Source organism: Gekko japonicus, unplaced genomic scaffold (assembly GCF_001447785.1).
Source record: "Gekko japonicus isolate JY-2015 unplaced genomic scaffold, Gekko_japonicus_V1.1 scaffold1714, whole genome shotgun sequence".
In the NCBI taxonomy this organism is placed as follows: domain Eukaryota; kingdom Metazoa; phylum Chordata; class Lepidosauria; order Squamata; family Gekkonidae; genus Gekko; species Gekko japonicus.
This window is the reverse complement of record NW_015177064.1, coordinates 307279-320772: the sequence shown is the minus strand read 5'-3', so window position 1 is coordinate 320772 and position 13494 is coordinate 307279. Positions and strand designations below refer to the sequence as shown.

The following is a 13494-nucleotide window of genomic DNA, read 5'->3' as shown; positions in this document are numbered from 1 at the left end:
TGGCCCCACTGCTGGACCTCCTGAGGGCGCCTGGTGTTTTGGGCTGATGTGTGACACAGGGTGTTGGACTGGATGGGCCACTGGCCTGATCCAGCATTGGCTTCTGTTATGTTCTTATGTCTGAGGCAAGGGATGCTCTGTATTCTTGGTGCTTGGGGGGCAAGAGTGGGAGGGCTCCTGGAGTTTTGGCCCTGCTGGCGGACCTCCTGAGGGCACCTGGTGTTTTGGGCTGATGTGTGACACAGGGTGTTGGACTGGATGGGCCACTGGCCTGATCCAACATTGGCTTCTCTTACGTTCTTCTGGTCTGAGAGACTGTGATGGTCCCAAGGTCACCTGCCAGGCTTCCATAGCTGAGTGGGGGATTCAAACGCAGCCTTGTCCATCAGTGTAGCCAGGAAGCCACACCGGTGTAATCCCCTGCAGAATTATGCCTTTATAGTCCCATCAAAGTCAGAGGGCATAGAAATGTATAACTGTGCCTATCGCAAACTGAATTCTGTATGGAAAACTCTATAGCCCCCTTGGCTCTAACTGGAATTTATTGATTTATTTATAGACCTAGGCAGAAGGTGAATTCCCCTGTTGGGGGGGCATTAGGTGCATTTAGGCTGGTTTCAATATCTGTTGTTTTTAATGTTTGCTTCATAAAATTATTTCTGCATTCCTGTGGTGGGTGTGGCCTTCTGACACACTTCCGGTGATGTCAGGGGGTGTGGCCTTCTGACACACTTCCGGTGATGTCAGGGGGTGTGGCCTTCTGTCACTTCCGGTGATGTCAGGGGGCGTGGCATATGCAAATAAGTTATGCTAATGAGTTATGCTAATGAGCTCCGGCAGCTCTTTTTCTACAACAAGACCCCTGATTACCACCAAAGCTGAGAGGCAGATCTACTTACAGTGCTTTGTCTTTGGGCGCCCAGAATCCTGGAGCTACACTGCCACTCCCCATTTGTGGTTTTGGAAAACTGGACAAGGAGGTGAAAAGCCAACAAGTCCACTTCCACCACATTCTGTGCTTCTATGTCCCTAGTTTGTTGGTGTTTTGACTGATAATGCTGGGAGCCAACGGAACAGCTCTGGACTTTTTGTAATGTTTTTCACTTCTTTGTGGTTTCTCCTTCAGTGACTGCAAAGAGAACCACAGACCAATATAGCTGTGTTCTCGGTCACTTGTCCAGAGACCTGCATGACCCAAGCCCCAAGACAAAAGCAGGCACTGCCAGATGAGCAATCAGTCTTGCCTTCCTTAGTTACAATTAGAGAAAGTTTTGGTTTTTAAACAGGACCTGGAAAGGACCACACTGACAAATTGGCAAAGTTTGAGGACCTCTTTTCTGCAGTATTATCAAACATTGTAAGGAATGTAATCAAGTGGGCTGACATCCATCAAAATGGTAGACAGAGAATATTGAGATTTCAGCCATCATCATTTCTTTCTAGTAGTTCTCATGGTATCCATAAAAGTGTAAAAGATAATGTGTAAAATGTTTATTGTTCTTGTCCCTTCCTACCTTTGCCTGGATATATCCTTTCTCTTGACTGTCATTTTACCTACTCTATCACCCTCAGCAATGCAAATTTTGCTGATGCCTTCAGTGACTCCACCCATCCTCTCTAGCTATCCTTTGTGCCTAGAATTCCATGGCAAAACATCTACATGATGCCACTGCTCCATGTTCCTTCAAAGCCCACCATGACTGTCTTCATCTTAATCCCTTGATCCTCTTCCCTACTACAATTAAACCCATGTTCACCTGTCTTTCCTCTGTCTTTATCCTCTCCAGCTGCTAGATTGAGAATAAAATGGAGAGGAGAATGATGTAAATTGCTTTGTGCCCCCCCCAGGGGAGAAAGGCAGGGTTTACATAAGGTAAAATAAAATAAAAATAATGTAGACAGTATGCTCCTTGGGGAAAGTGGCCTGCCTTTTGGCTTATCCTCCTTTGTGGAGCACCATGCACATTGAGTTCTGAATGCAGGAGAGTCATGTGGCATTTCCAGGGAAGAGGCCGGAATGTTTGTCATCTACAGAACTTCCTCCATTACTAACTCTCCAGGGTCACTTTCCTGCTATCCGATCCCCCTTTTGATACCATTAAATCTTGTAATCAGCATTTTTAAAGAAAAGTTAAAGTCACAATTTTTGACAGTTTATTCTGGTTACAAAGTCTAATTCCCCAGTTGCAAATGGCATTATCTGCAATCTCTCTTCCAAGATCAGAGCTAAGAGGTTTGTCTTGTAACTGTTAAGTTGAGGCATGGTGAAGTACTCTCTAAGGTAGAGAAGAACTGCTGCATCCTATCTTTGTTATACTAAATAGGATACTCCTCCATAGTACATCTTCCGTTATTCACAGGACTGTCCATGTGATCAATTCATTGCACAATAAATGCACACTGTTATTCCTGTTTAAAAAAACCAAACAACTTCAAGTTGCTTTTGCTTTTATAGGGATATAACATTGTCCTAGAACTCTAATAGCTGATATAGTAAAGGTAAAGGTTCCCTTGCTCGAAAGCCAGTCGAGTCTGACTCTAGGGTTGCGGTGCTCATCTCCGTTTCAAAGCCGAAGAGCCAGCGCTGTCCGAAGACGTTTCCGTGGTCATGTGGCCGGCATGACTAAACACCAAGGCGCACAGAATGCTGTTACCTTCCCACCAAAGGGGTACCTATTTATCTACTTGCAATTTCTTGCTTTTGAACTGCTAGGTTGGCAGGAGCTGGAACTAGAGACGGGAGCTCACTCCATCATGCGGTATAGCTGATATACAGGACTGAATTTTTGAGATGTGTATGTTAGCCTCCTATGAAGAAAAGGTCTTTGACAACAGGAAAGATCAGCTCAAGAAATATTGCTGTTATTTATGGAATATTTTCTAAGTTCTCAGGTCATCCCCCACTGATTGCCTCTTCTCCTTGTGAATTACGAGGATGATAACCATTGAATGTAGAGTAATAAAACAACCAACAGAAATGCTATTACCATTTCTTCTGATATACTTGTGTTTATCTTCATTGTATTAATACATATTAAAAAAACAATTCTTAATAAAATGCAATATTTTGCCATGGGGAAAAAGCAATTTGCTACTGTCCATTGCAATCTGGAGGGCAGAGCACACACTGAGCACATGTGTCCTAGGCACCTACTAGCTCAGGGGCGTCAAACATGCGACCTGCGGGCTGGATCAAGCCCTCGGAGGGCTCTTATCTGGCCTGCAAGGAACTGGCTGTCTCCTGCTTCTTTCTCCACTTCTGCTGCTGCTGCATTGCAGCTTGCTTTACCGGACTCTCTCAATTGCACAGGATAAGCAAGCTTCTTTTGCCTACACTGGCTGAGGCTCCTCCCCCTCCTCCTTCCAGAGGGAGGGAGGAAAGGAGCCAGAGCTTGCTTCCTGGCCAGGCTGCCTCAATCACACAGGAGACCAAGGCAAACTTTTCTTCTCTATTGGCTGAGGCTCCTCCCCTTCCTTCTGCCTTGCTTTGCTCAGCTGCCTCAATTACACGGGAGAAATACAAAGCACCTTTAAGACCAACAAAGTTTTATTCAAGGTATGAGTTTTTGTGTCCCTTTATACAGTGTGCATTTTGTTGGGCTTGTTATGTCAGGGCTCTCCTGGCTGCAACTGGGTTTGCCGCCCCTTTATCACTGTATTCATGCCCTCATGATCCAGTCTTTCTCAGTAGGAAAGCAATGTGAACTATTTAGATGAGGAATAACAACAAGCCAGTGAGGTGAATTCGGCTGTGTGTCCAGACCAAGTTCACCCAACACATTTCCTTTGTAAACTGAGGATTTTGAACCTAGACTTCCCAGATAACAGGCTGATCCTGACCACTTGTGATTCTTGTGGTGCTTGATTCCAGTTTATGGGTCAAGTTTGTTTTCTCCTCCCTGTTTCTTCCTGACCACTATAGATTACTGTCTCTCTATTCTCGTACTGCCTCATAGGAATTGTAGTTATTTCTCTGGGAAATAGTTTTGTAGACAAACAAATAGCCCTCAGTCTGTGTCAGGATGCTTCCTCATGTTCTTGACTAGCACACGAAGCAGTTTATGTACAAAAGCTCGCAATGCCCAGCCATTTCATGTTTTCCCCTGGTCCGAGGCTCAGAACACTGAGCATGAGATTTCTGTAACAAATGTAAATAAATCAAAAGTAGGTTTGCAGCTTACAGATACACACCTGAACAGCATACTCAAGATTGCTACAGCACAGACATTTTGATGCAATAATTCAGAGCAAGAGGTGTCAGTTATCAAAGACTGTTAAATAAAAAATATATTGCAGGAGTGCTAGTGTTTTAAGCATGTTTTATTTAAAGTTTAAAAAAATAACTGTGCTTGTGTCCTTTATAAAGTTTATATCTCTGCTACCTGGCATTACATTTTATGACACACATGGCTCTGATGTTACCTGTGACACAGTTCCACCAACTTTGGAAAACTTATAAAAAGATTTTAAAGTCCTTTATTTTTACAGCATTTAGTGGGCAAGGGCTCCCCATTGCATTAATGGAGTGCACTACTACTCATGTCGGGTAGAATGGTTTTGCTAGCCAACCATGACAGTATCTTCTGCTATGGTGAGATATTCCTCTTTTAAAGAATTTCCCTGGTCTGCTGAAATGTCCACCTGAGTATCTGAGGTGACAAACTGCAATGCAAATCCAAGTGCAGGAGACTGCTCCTTGTGGGCAGACAATGGCGGGCTGCAGTGGCCTAACACTAGATTTATTTGTCTCTCAGAAGAGAGAGAGATAGATGCTTTGGAAGACCGCAGGAATGACATATTGGGTGCAAGCAGACCTATATGTGATAATACTGGACTGAAATCTATTGGAGTCCCTGTGCTAATTGGCTTGCGCTACAGACAAAAGATTTAACATACTTTCTGGTTAAGTTAACTGTTTAGATTCATTAAAGATTCTCTGATGTGTTCAAAGTTTGGAACCCATGCTTATAAACAAAATACATCTCAAAGAACACTGGCAAATGGAACTACTCTCTGTCAAAACAGAATTAAATTAATATTCTGGCAACACATATGTTGTACCCAAGGCATACGAAACTTGGTTTGCTGGCAGATGTTACAATCTCATATCGCCATCCATTTATTTTCCTCAATATCGAAAATGCTCACTTAGCCTGTTTTTACTACCTCAAATCAATAGTTTCTCTTTTCCAAGTGCACACATGGCCTGGAAAAAGATTCTTCATTTTCAAAACACTATTCCTGCCAGATGAGACTTTCACAGAATAAGTAGTCTGAAGACTGCTCAGGCTGCATAAAGTTGGTCAACCCAAACTATTCCTTGCTCAAGACTGTTTCATACACCTTAAAACCTAAATAATAAAAAATGAAAGTTAGTTAAATAATACAGTGAAATAATTTTATAAAAACATTTGCTATGATTCCCAACAACCTAGTACTCTCCATTACGACTAACCTACAGTTTACTAGCTGCTTGTCCCCATAAACAACCGTTTATGGCCAACAACCTCTTGCCAAGCTGTTTGGTTTCCCAGGTTTCAGAGATGGGACTCCATCTTTCATAATCACACAAACAAGTTTGTAGAAATGTCCCTAACGCGTGTCAGATTATGAAAAAGAAAATGGTAAAAGGCTAACTAAACTGTTTCTCAAATGTTATGATTTCTAAATCCACTGCTTTTTTTTTTTAAGCTGCTTTAAATTACACACAGTGGAAGCTATAAAGTCTGGAATAAGATTATATGGAAACACCACACATCTACAAATAGGCAAATAGTTGCAAGCTCTTTAACACATGGACATTAACACCATTCTTCCAAGTACATGCGAAATCTCCAACCCTTGCTCAGTCTTACCACACAGAAGAGATATTTTAGAGAAGTATAAACCAGTCAAAATCCTCACTGAAATTTATTTAATCTCCCAGTCTTTTTCAATTAGTTTTTTTTCCACCGTATGGAATCTTAACTTTATTTACAACCATTCAATCCTCTGTTAATTCCTACTTTGGCCTTGGGGACAGAGAGGAGGAAGATAAGACAAGCAAGTTCAGTGCTGCTAGTGAGAGAGAGAAGAAAGTCAGAAAACAAGCAAAAGAAGGGGGGCAGGTTCTACAGAGGAGAATAAGGACACAGGGATCGTCCTTATACAGGAGCTGCAACAAAACTCAAAACTGAGGGAACAGGAGCTGGATTGGGGGTTTCAACCCCCCTCCCCCCACGACAGAAGCCAAAACAGGCATTTAAGTAAGACCAAACACACTTTCCAGCACCTGGGATCAACAACTGGAGTTTTCGTCACATTAGATTTTGCTTACAGTTCTATTACCAGGAGTCCTCTAAGGCTTATGATAAACTTTGCTATGAGAAGGGAGAAAAAACCAGCATGACTCCAAAAAGACAGATATACACTGATATATATGTGTCTCCCTCATTGCCAATGTGCTGCACTTTTGGATCAAGCAAAATGCGTGTCTCCTTGTGGCTAAGCTTAAACTGCTTTTGTTAAAAGATTTCAGTGATGGCAGTTGGAAAAAATTAAGTGGTTAACCAGAAGGGAAAAAGAAGAACCCAAATCCTGAATGTTTTGAATTATACACAACCCTGTCATGGCCAATAATTAAATAGCTTTTTCTAGAGGACGTTAGGAAAAATCTTTTATAATAGTAGTAGTAATAACAATAGCAGTAGTGATAATAGCAGCAGCAACACCAAATCTTGCATTCCAGATGTAGGGTTGCAAACACAAAGGTGGGAACAAACAGATACCCAGCGGAATACTACAACTGTTTACAACTAATTGGATACTTCTGGCTGTTTTATTTAAAAAGTGTCTTCAAGACTATGATCCCTTGGTGAACTGTTTAAGAATTCATTCACATGCATACCCACGCAGCAGACAATAAAGAGATTCAATTCTTACCTGAAAGAAACCCGGAGGAATGGGTCCCCCTGGCATTCCATCATTTGGAGGAATGTTTCCAAGTACCGGACTTGGAGCTGCAGCTGCACTCTGCACAAAACACAAATACACAGATAAATAGCACCAGATTCAGGGCAGTGGAAAAAGAAGTCAACCCATTGCACCGCTCTATCAATTAGCAAATGGCCAATAACCAATACCATCGTCATCGTCATCGTCATCATCATCATCATCATCATCATCATCATCATCATCATCATCATCATCATCATCATCATCATCATCATCATGGCAATCTAAAGAGATCAGACCTTTATACTTGGGGCTGTAACAATCCCCTGTTCAGACTTGTGGAGAGCCAGTGATTGCCACTAAGACTGATGTTCCATTGGGGGAAGAGGGAGGCAGGAAGGCTTGGTTCTGCCATCCATTATATTTATGCAATTGCTTGCTTTTAAAGGACTGGTTGAGAAATCAGCACATATATGACAGATTTTAAAACCAAGGAATCATAACATAACCACAAAGGTGTACTCCATTAGCAAGTTTTGATTTTTTTTTTAGAAGTAGAAGCCTAGTGGGGAGCGTGCAAAAGCACACTCTGATGTTTTAGCTTATTCATCTGATCTCCAGCACAGACTACACATAACATTCACACACTAGCTCTCAAAAGAGATGACAAAGCTTCAGCCGTCTCTTCCTCCTGTTTGTTTTTTAAAGAGAGTAATTTACCATACTATGATGTCAGTAACTGATACAAATTTAAGCATCTCAAGAACACCAATTTCACCTGAAAAAACGATCAGGTTTCTAACATCTCTGATCAAGAAATATATTGACATATCAATCTGAAATGTAATCTAAAACTCAAAGCCTAAGTAGTTAACTTATCCCCCCCACCAACAGAATTTTTCACTGGATCCAGCACAAGGACTTCAGATTTTCATCACTTTCCCCTCCCCTCAGGAGGAATTTACAACATTAAGAAAGTTTATGCCTTGTGCTGAGACTCCAATGTGGAATAATAGCCACATAGGCTGGCAGGCTGCAGAGGGGAGGGGCAAAAATCACTCTCTTCTTCCTCTTCCTTCAGTGGAACTAAGATCACAGAAGAGGCACGAGGGATCCATTTCACCCTCTTTGTATTTATTTATTTTAGAAAAATAGTGGGGGTACAGAAAAAGGGAAAAAGAAAAAAAGGGTTATATAATGTAATTACATTTGTCACAGACATTCATGTAGTACATAATGTATACGACAGAGAATAATTTCCATTTCATCCCCTTCATTATAATTTTTAAGATATTATCTATAAAATACAATGATTCTTATTTCTGTTGGGGTACAATTGTATTCATCATTTAAGTCTTAAGTTTCAAACTGCATAACTAACCTATTTTGACTAGACTGGTTTCATCATTACTATGTATTAAGCATAAAACATATTTTCACCACTTCTACGTATTCATTACAACCTTTAATAGATAAGTAGTATATCATGGTGTAAAAGAAAGTATTATGTACCTCATATAGAGAACCCATTTCTATCTGGGATATTACATTTGGGACAGATTTTAATTCTACTTCAATCTCATTATCATACATTTGTATATGATATTTTCTCACTTTAAGTTTGTCTCCTGTTAGCAAAATACACAGGATTAGGAGACAAACTTAAAGTGAGAAAATATCATATACAAATGTATGATAATGAGATTGAAGTAGAATTAAAATCTGTCCCAAATGTAATATCCCAGATAGAAACGGATTCTCTATATGAGGCATATAATAGACTCTTTTAGACCATGATATACTACTTATCATGCCGGCCACATGACCACGGAAATGTCTTTGGATAGGGCTGGCTCTTTGGCTTGAAAATGATGAGCACCACCCCCTCAAGTCAGATTCGACTAGCTTTTCAGCAAGGGAAACCTTTACCTTCACAGCATAATACACACTCCATCTTTTCTCAAATTTTGTTAATAGGCCTGTTTCTCAAATAGGTTGTTAATTTTGCCATTACTGCATATTCAGCAAGTTTATTTTCCTATTCATCTAAACATGGACAGGAGTCTAGTTTTCATTTTGCTGTGTAAATAGTTCTAGCCACTGTCACCATGTATTTAAATAGCTCTTCTAAGGCAGAACATCTAATAGATTGTTCTTGGCTTCCATTGGGAATTTAAACTTTAATATATTCTGCATTTTTCAGTTTATTTCTTTCCGATATTGCTTTTTTTACAAGTCCACCACATATGAAAGAAGGTTCTATCTTTGTTTTGACATTTCCTTTGGAGTTATATACCATCTGAAGAACATTTTGTGCCATTTTCCTCTTAGTATCTTGCTGACTGTAAATTTGGTATATTTTTTCCATAGTTATTCCCATTGCTGCATAGATATCTGTTCTTTAAGGTTTTGCATCCATCTAATCATACATTTTTTCACTTGTTCATCTTCTGTTTCTAGCTGGAATAAAATCTTATATAAATGCTCTTTTTGTTTTATAATCAGCTGCTCAAATTCAGTCACATCTCTTAGAACTCCACCTTCAGTACTCATGATCTCTTTTAGTCTTGAGACTAATTGATAATATATATTTACACCTTCATCTTTAATATGTTGCCAAGAGCTGATTTCCCCCTGAGTGTTTATCATCATACCATAAGTTAAAAAAAATATTTCTCATATTCATATCATACTGAGCTTCTTTTGGGGGCATAACATAGGAAAAGAGTTTGAGAGGCTCAATAAATTCCAGCGTGTCAATCATATTCTCAAAAGTCCATTTGTGATTACATGACTTCTTTCTTGATGACCTTTTTAGTCAATGTCTTAATCCATAATTAATTGGTGTAGGCCTTCATCAAGATCTGCTGATCCTAATTTTACTGTTCTTTGTCTTGAGTTTTTAATCCAGTCCACAATCCAGATCAGACCTTCTGCTTGGTAATATAATTTTATATTTGGGACTGCTAAACCTCCTCTCTTTCTCTTGTCTTGTAATATTTTGAAGCCTATTCTTGGTTTTTTGCCATTTCATATAAATTAATTAATCTGTCTTTGCCAGTCTTTCAGTATTCTTTCTTCTATGTCATATGGATTACATTTGCACCAAAAAATTTAGCTTTGGTAGTACATTCATATAAATTGTAGAGATTCTTCTTATCCATGAGATTTTTAGTTTTTTCCATTTTAATAAATCTGCTGGAATTAAATTTTCTAATGTGCCCAGTCACATTAATTCCCAAATATTTAATAGGGCCGGTGGCTGCTGAACACTTTGTTCTCTTTATAATCTCTTCTTCTTGTTGTGTTAAAAATTTCACTATCATTTTTTTTGTTATAGGTTGATTTCTGGTGATTCAAGACTATTAGAACCACGTCGTCTACATAACATTTCATGTTTAACTCTACATCATCCACTTTTATTCCCTTAATTCGATTGTCTTGTCTAATCTTTACAGCTAAAATCTCTATTGTTAGTATAAATAATAAAGGGGATAAAGGACATCCCTGATGTGTTCCTTTTTCAGTTGAAATTGCTTCTGTTAGTGCCCAGACCTGAATAGCCCAGGGAGCCTGATCTCATCAGATCTCGGAAGATAAGCAGGGCCAACCCTGGCAAGTATTTGGATGAGAGACCTCCAAAGAATACCAGGGCCAGGAGACAGAGGCAGGCTATCAAGCCACTTCCCTGAATGTTCTCTATGCCACAGTAGGAGTCACCAGCAGTTGCTATGACTTCCAGGCACGGGTGCACGTGCACACACACAGAAATGCAACCCTCCCCCCCAAAAAAAAACCACAAAAGAAATTGCTTCTATTAGTTTCCCATTAAGTAAAATCTTTGCTTCTTGGTTTGAGTATATTCTGTGCCTCCAGCTCCAAAATGCAGGACCACATCCTATATTTTTTAAAACATTCAATAAGAAAGGTCATATTAAGTTGTCAGACACTTTCTCTGCATCTAGAAATAGAAACACTGCTTTCTTTCTCTTCTTATTCACAAATTCAATTGCATCTTATTATAAATCGTATAGTATCTTTCACGTACCTCTTTGGTACAAAAATGGTTTGGTTGGACTGTATTATATTCGGTATGCATTTTCTTATTGTGGCAAAACTTTTGTAGTCTACATTCAACAGAGAAATAGGTCTATGAGACTGGTAGCGATCCATTACTACCCTCTTTATTTACATGGCCTCTTGCCACGTTGGAGGTATTGTCTTTTTTGTGAGCTGAGCATGCGGCCCATGACCACCCTTCAACAGAAAAATAGGTCTATAAGACTATGGTAGCGATCCATCACTACCCTCTCTATCATTACCCGCCAGCTGGTTGGCGGGCCATATGGTCCCCGCTGATCAGCTGAAGCCCTTTAAATCAGGCAGGGGGAGGGGGGTGGCTGGGCCGCTGACTCAGCTCACAAAAATACCCCTGACATGGCACGAGGGATATGTAATGCTACACTTTATCAAATACACAATAAAGTGTGTGTGCACACGAAAGCTCATACCTTAAAGGTGTCACTGGACTCTAAATCTGTTGTACTGCTTCAGACCAACACGGCTGACCAACTGGTTTTATTTTCACAATTACACTGTGAGACAGGCCCAAAGTCACCCAGCGAGTGTCACACCTGAGTAGGGATGAAAATTGGGGTTTCCTGTATCCAAAGCCAAAGAGTTTCCTTATCATTCCACAAAATCTGGCCTTCTATTCAATACCCTAGATTTCTAAGTGATCAAATAGATCCAAAACCTTTAGTTGATGTACTTGGTTGATTAATGGCACTACTGTAAAAGGCTTATATGGGATTTGGGGGAAAGAGCTTACACATATATAGACTTCAATCTAATTGGTTCATCATGCCTAGAATAAGTCATGACCAAGGAACTAGAGAAGCTTCTGAAGTTCCTACACTTTTGGTTCAAAGTATGAACAGCAGCTTGGGAAAAAACCCTTCAAAATAAGGCAAGCCTCATAGCTGCTGAAGTCTTCTTTGGCTTTGATAGTAAAGCCAAGCCAGACAATAATTCCTTCTCTCCTCTGTTCTCCCACCCCCTCCCCAACTTATCCATCCTGCTGATGAAATGATGTGGCAGTGCCAAAAGGCAAATGAGGGGACGGAAAATTTTCTGTAAGTCTCATATAATATGAAAGATGTTTCTCCCGTTAGTTGCTTAAAAAAAAAAAAAAAACAACTTGCTGGTTGAGCATTTTGTTTGGAAGGATGAGCAAGTGATGGGCAAGTGCCCCACAGGATTTCCCAGTGCCCCACCAACCAAAATTTTCTGGCTATGCCCCTGAGTGGAAGACAAGAATTTAAATATTTAAGATTACCGTTTACAGGTAATACAGGGTCAAGTCCTTGTGAGGAATTCACCACAAAATTTGATGCAACAAAATCATTGGTTTCACTGTGGTTTGGAGTCATGTTTCAAACAAATAAGATTCCCTTGGAGAGACTCCTTAATAGAAAGGCCAGCTTGCCCCATCCCTATAGTTGTTTCTCTGTTGGCATTCATTCCTTAGCCTTCACAGAAGTTCTGCTTCCAGATTGCCTGTTGGAAGAGACACAGTTGCACTGGTGCAGCCTTTCTGGCAAAATGTTTTAGGAAGAAATTTTATGCAACTCTGAAACAGCTACACAAAGATAATGGGGACCTGTCCACCTTGTAAGGCTGGAATAATTTTCATTACCACTATACCTTTGACCCATTAAAATAGTAAGAATTTTGAAAGCATCAAGGCATAATTCTGCTTGGCCTACCAAATAGCTATTGGAGTACAACTTGCTTTTCTTGTCTACAAAGAATACTTTGTCTACAGTGGTGCATCTTAAGGGAAGAATTCATTGTGCTCCTTCTGCTGACTAGCTTATGTAATGTTGTCACTTTTCAGAGGAGAAACTGGTAAACACAGTGGGTTGCAAACTGGTTAAGAGTGTACAGCTCTGTGCTCAAAAGAGGTAGAATATGCCAGTTTTTAATTTTAAAACCTTGTTCAATTCCATAGGTGAAAGGCTGAAGTGAAATGGTGGCATATATATGGAAATTGGATTTTTATTTCCTTAGTCTTGCTACTGTTGAACTATGTGCTTCCTGATGCAGTTGTAGAAGTGACTTTTTCTTCCTCTTCAGTCACAGCTGTTGTTTCATTCCTCTCCTCATTGCCCTAGATGTTGCCCCCTTGTTACTTAGCCTCCCCCCCCCACTAGAAAAAGGAGTAAAATGCTAACCATTCTGTGGAGGAGAGACAACCTGATAGTGGTGACAGATAATCTGTACTCATTTTGGTGTGGACTTTATTGGTTTGGCAAAAGCAAAAAATAGCAACTTGCTGTTCAGGCAAAACTAAGTTGACCAGAAAGAGAGATTTGTCATTATATATGTTGAATGAACTAAATCATTGCTGGTGACAAGGTAAAGTTTAAATGAAAACCTTTCACTATGTTAGTGTTGTGCCTCAAGATGAGCAACCTCCACTTCACTCTCATCTGAATCCAGTTCGATTTGCAGATAAATCAGTAAACAGTTTTTATCATGAGCATGATTCTGAGTGCT

General features: G+C 40.0%; 1 protein-coding gene across 2 annotated transcripts in view; it reads right to left on the bottom strand.

The window, feature by feature from the left end:
• The window catches only part of SSBP3 (single stranded DNA binding protein 3), a 255670-nt gene that overhangs the window by 60590 nt on the left and 181586 nt on the right, over positions 1 to 13494 (bottom strand). For both annotated transcript variants that reach the window (XM_015428176.1, XM_015428177.1), the window contains exon 5: positions 6922 to 7011. In XM_015428176.1, the coding sequence (XP_015283662.1) occupies positions 6922 to 7011 (90 nt within the window). The remainder of the gene's footprint in view (positions 1 to 6921; positions 7012 to 13494) is intronic.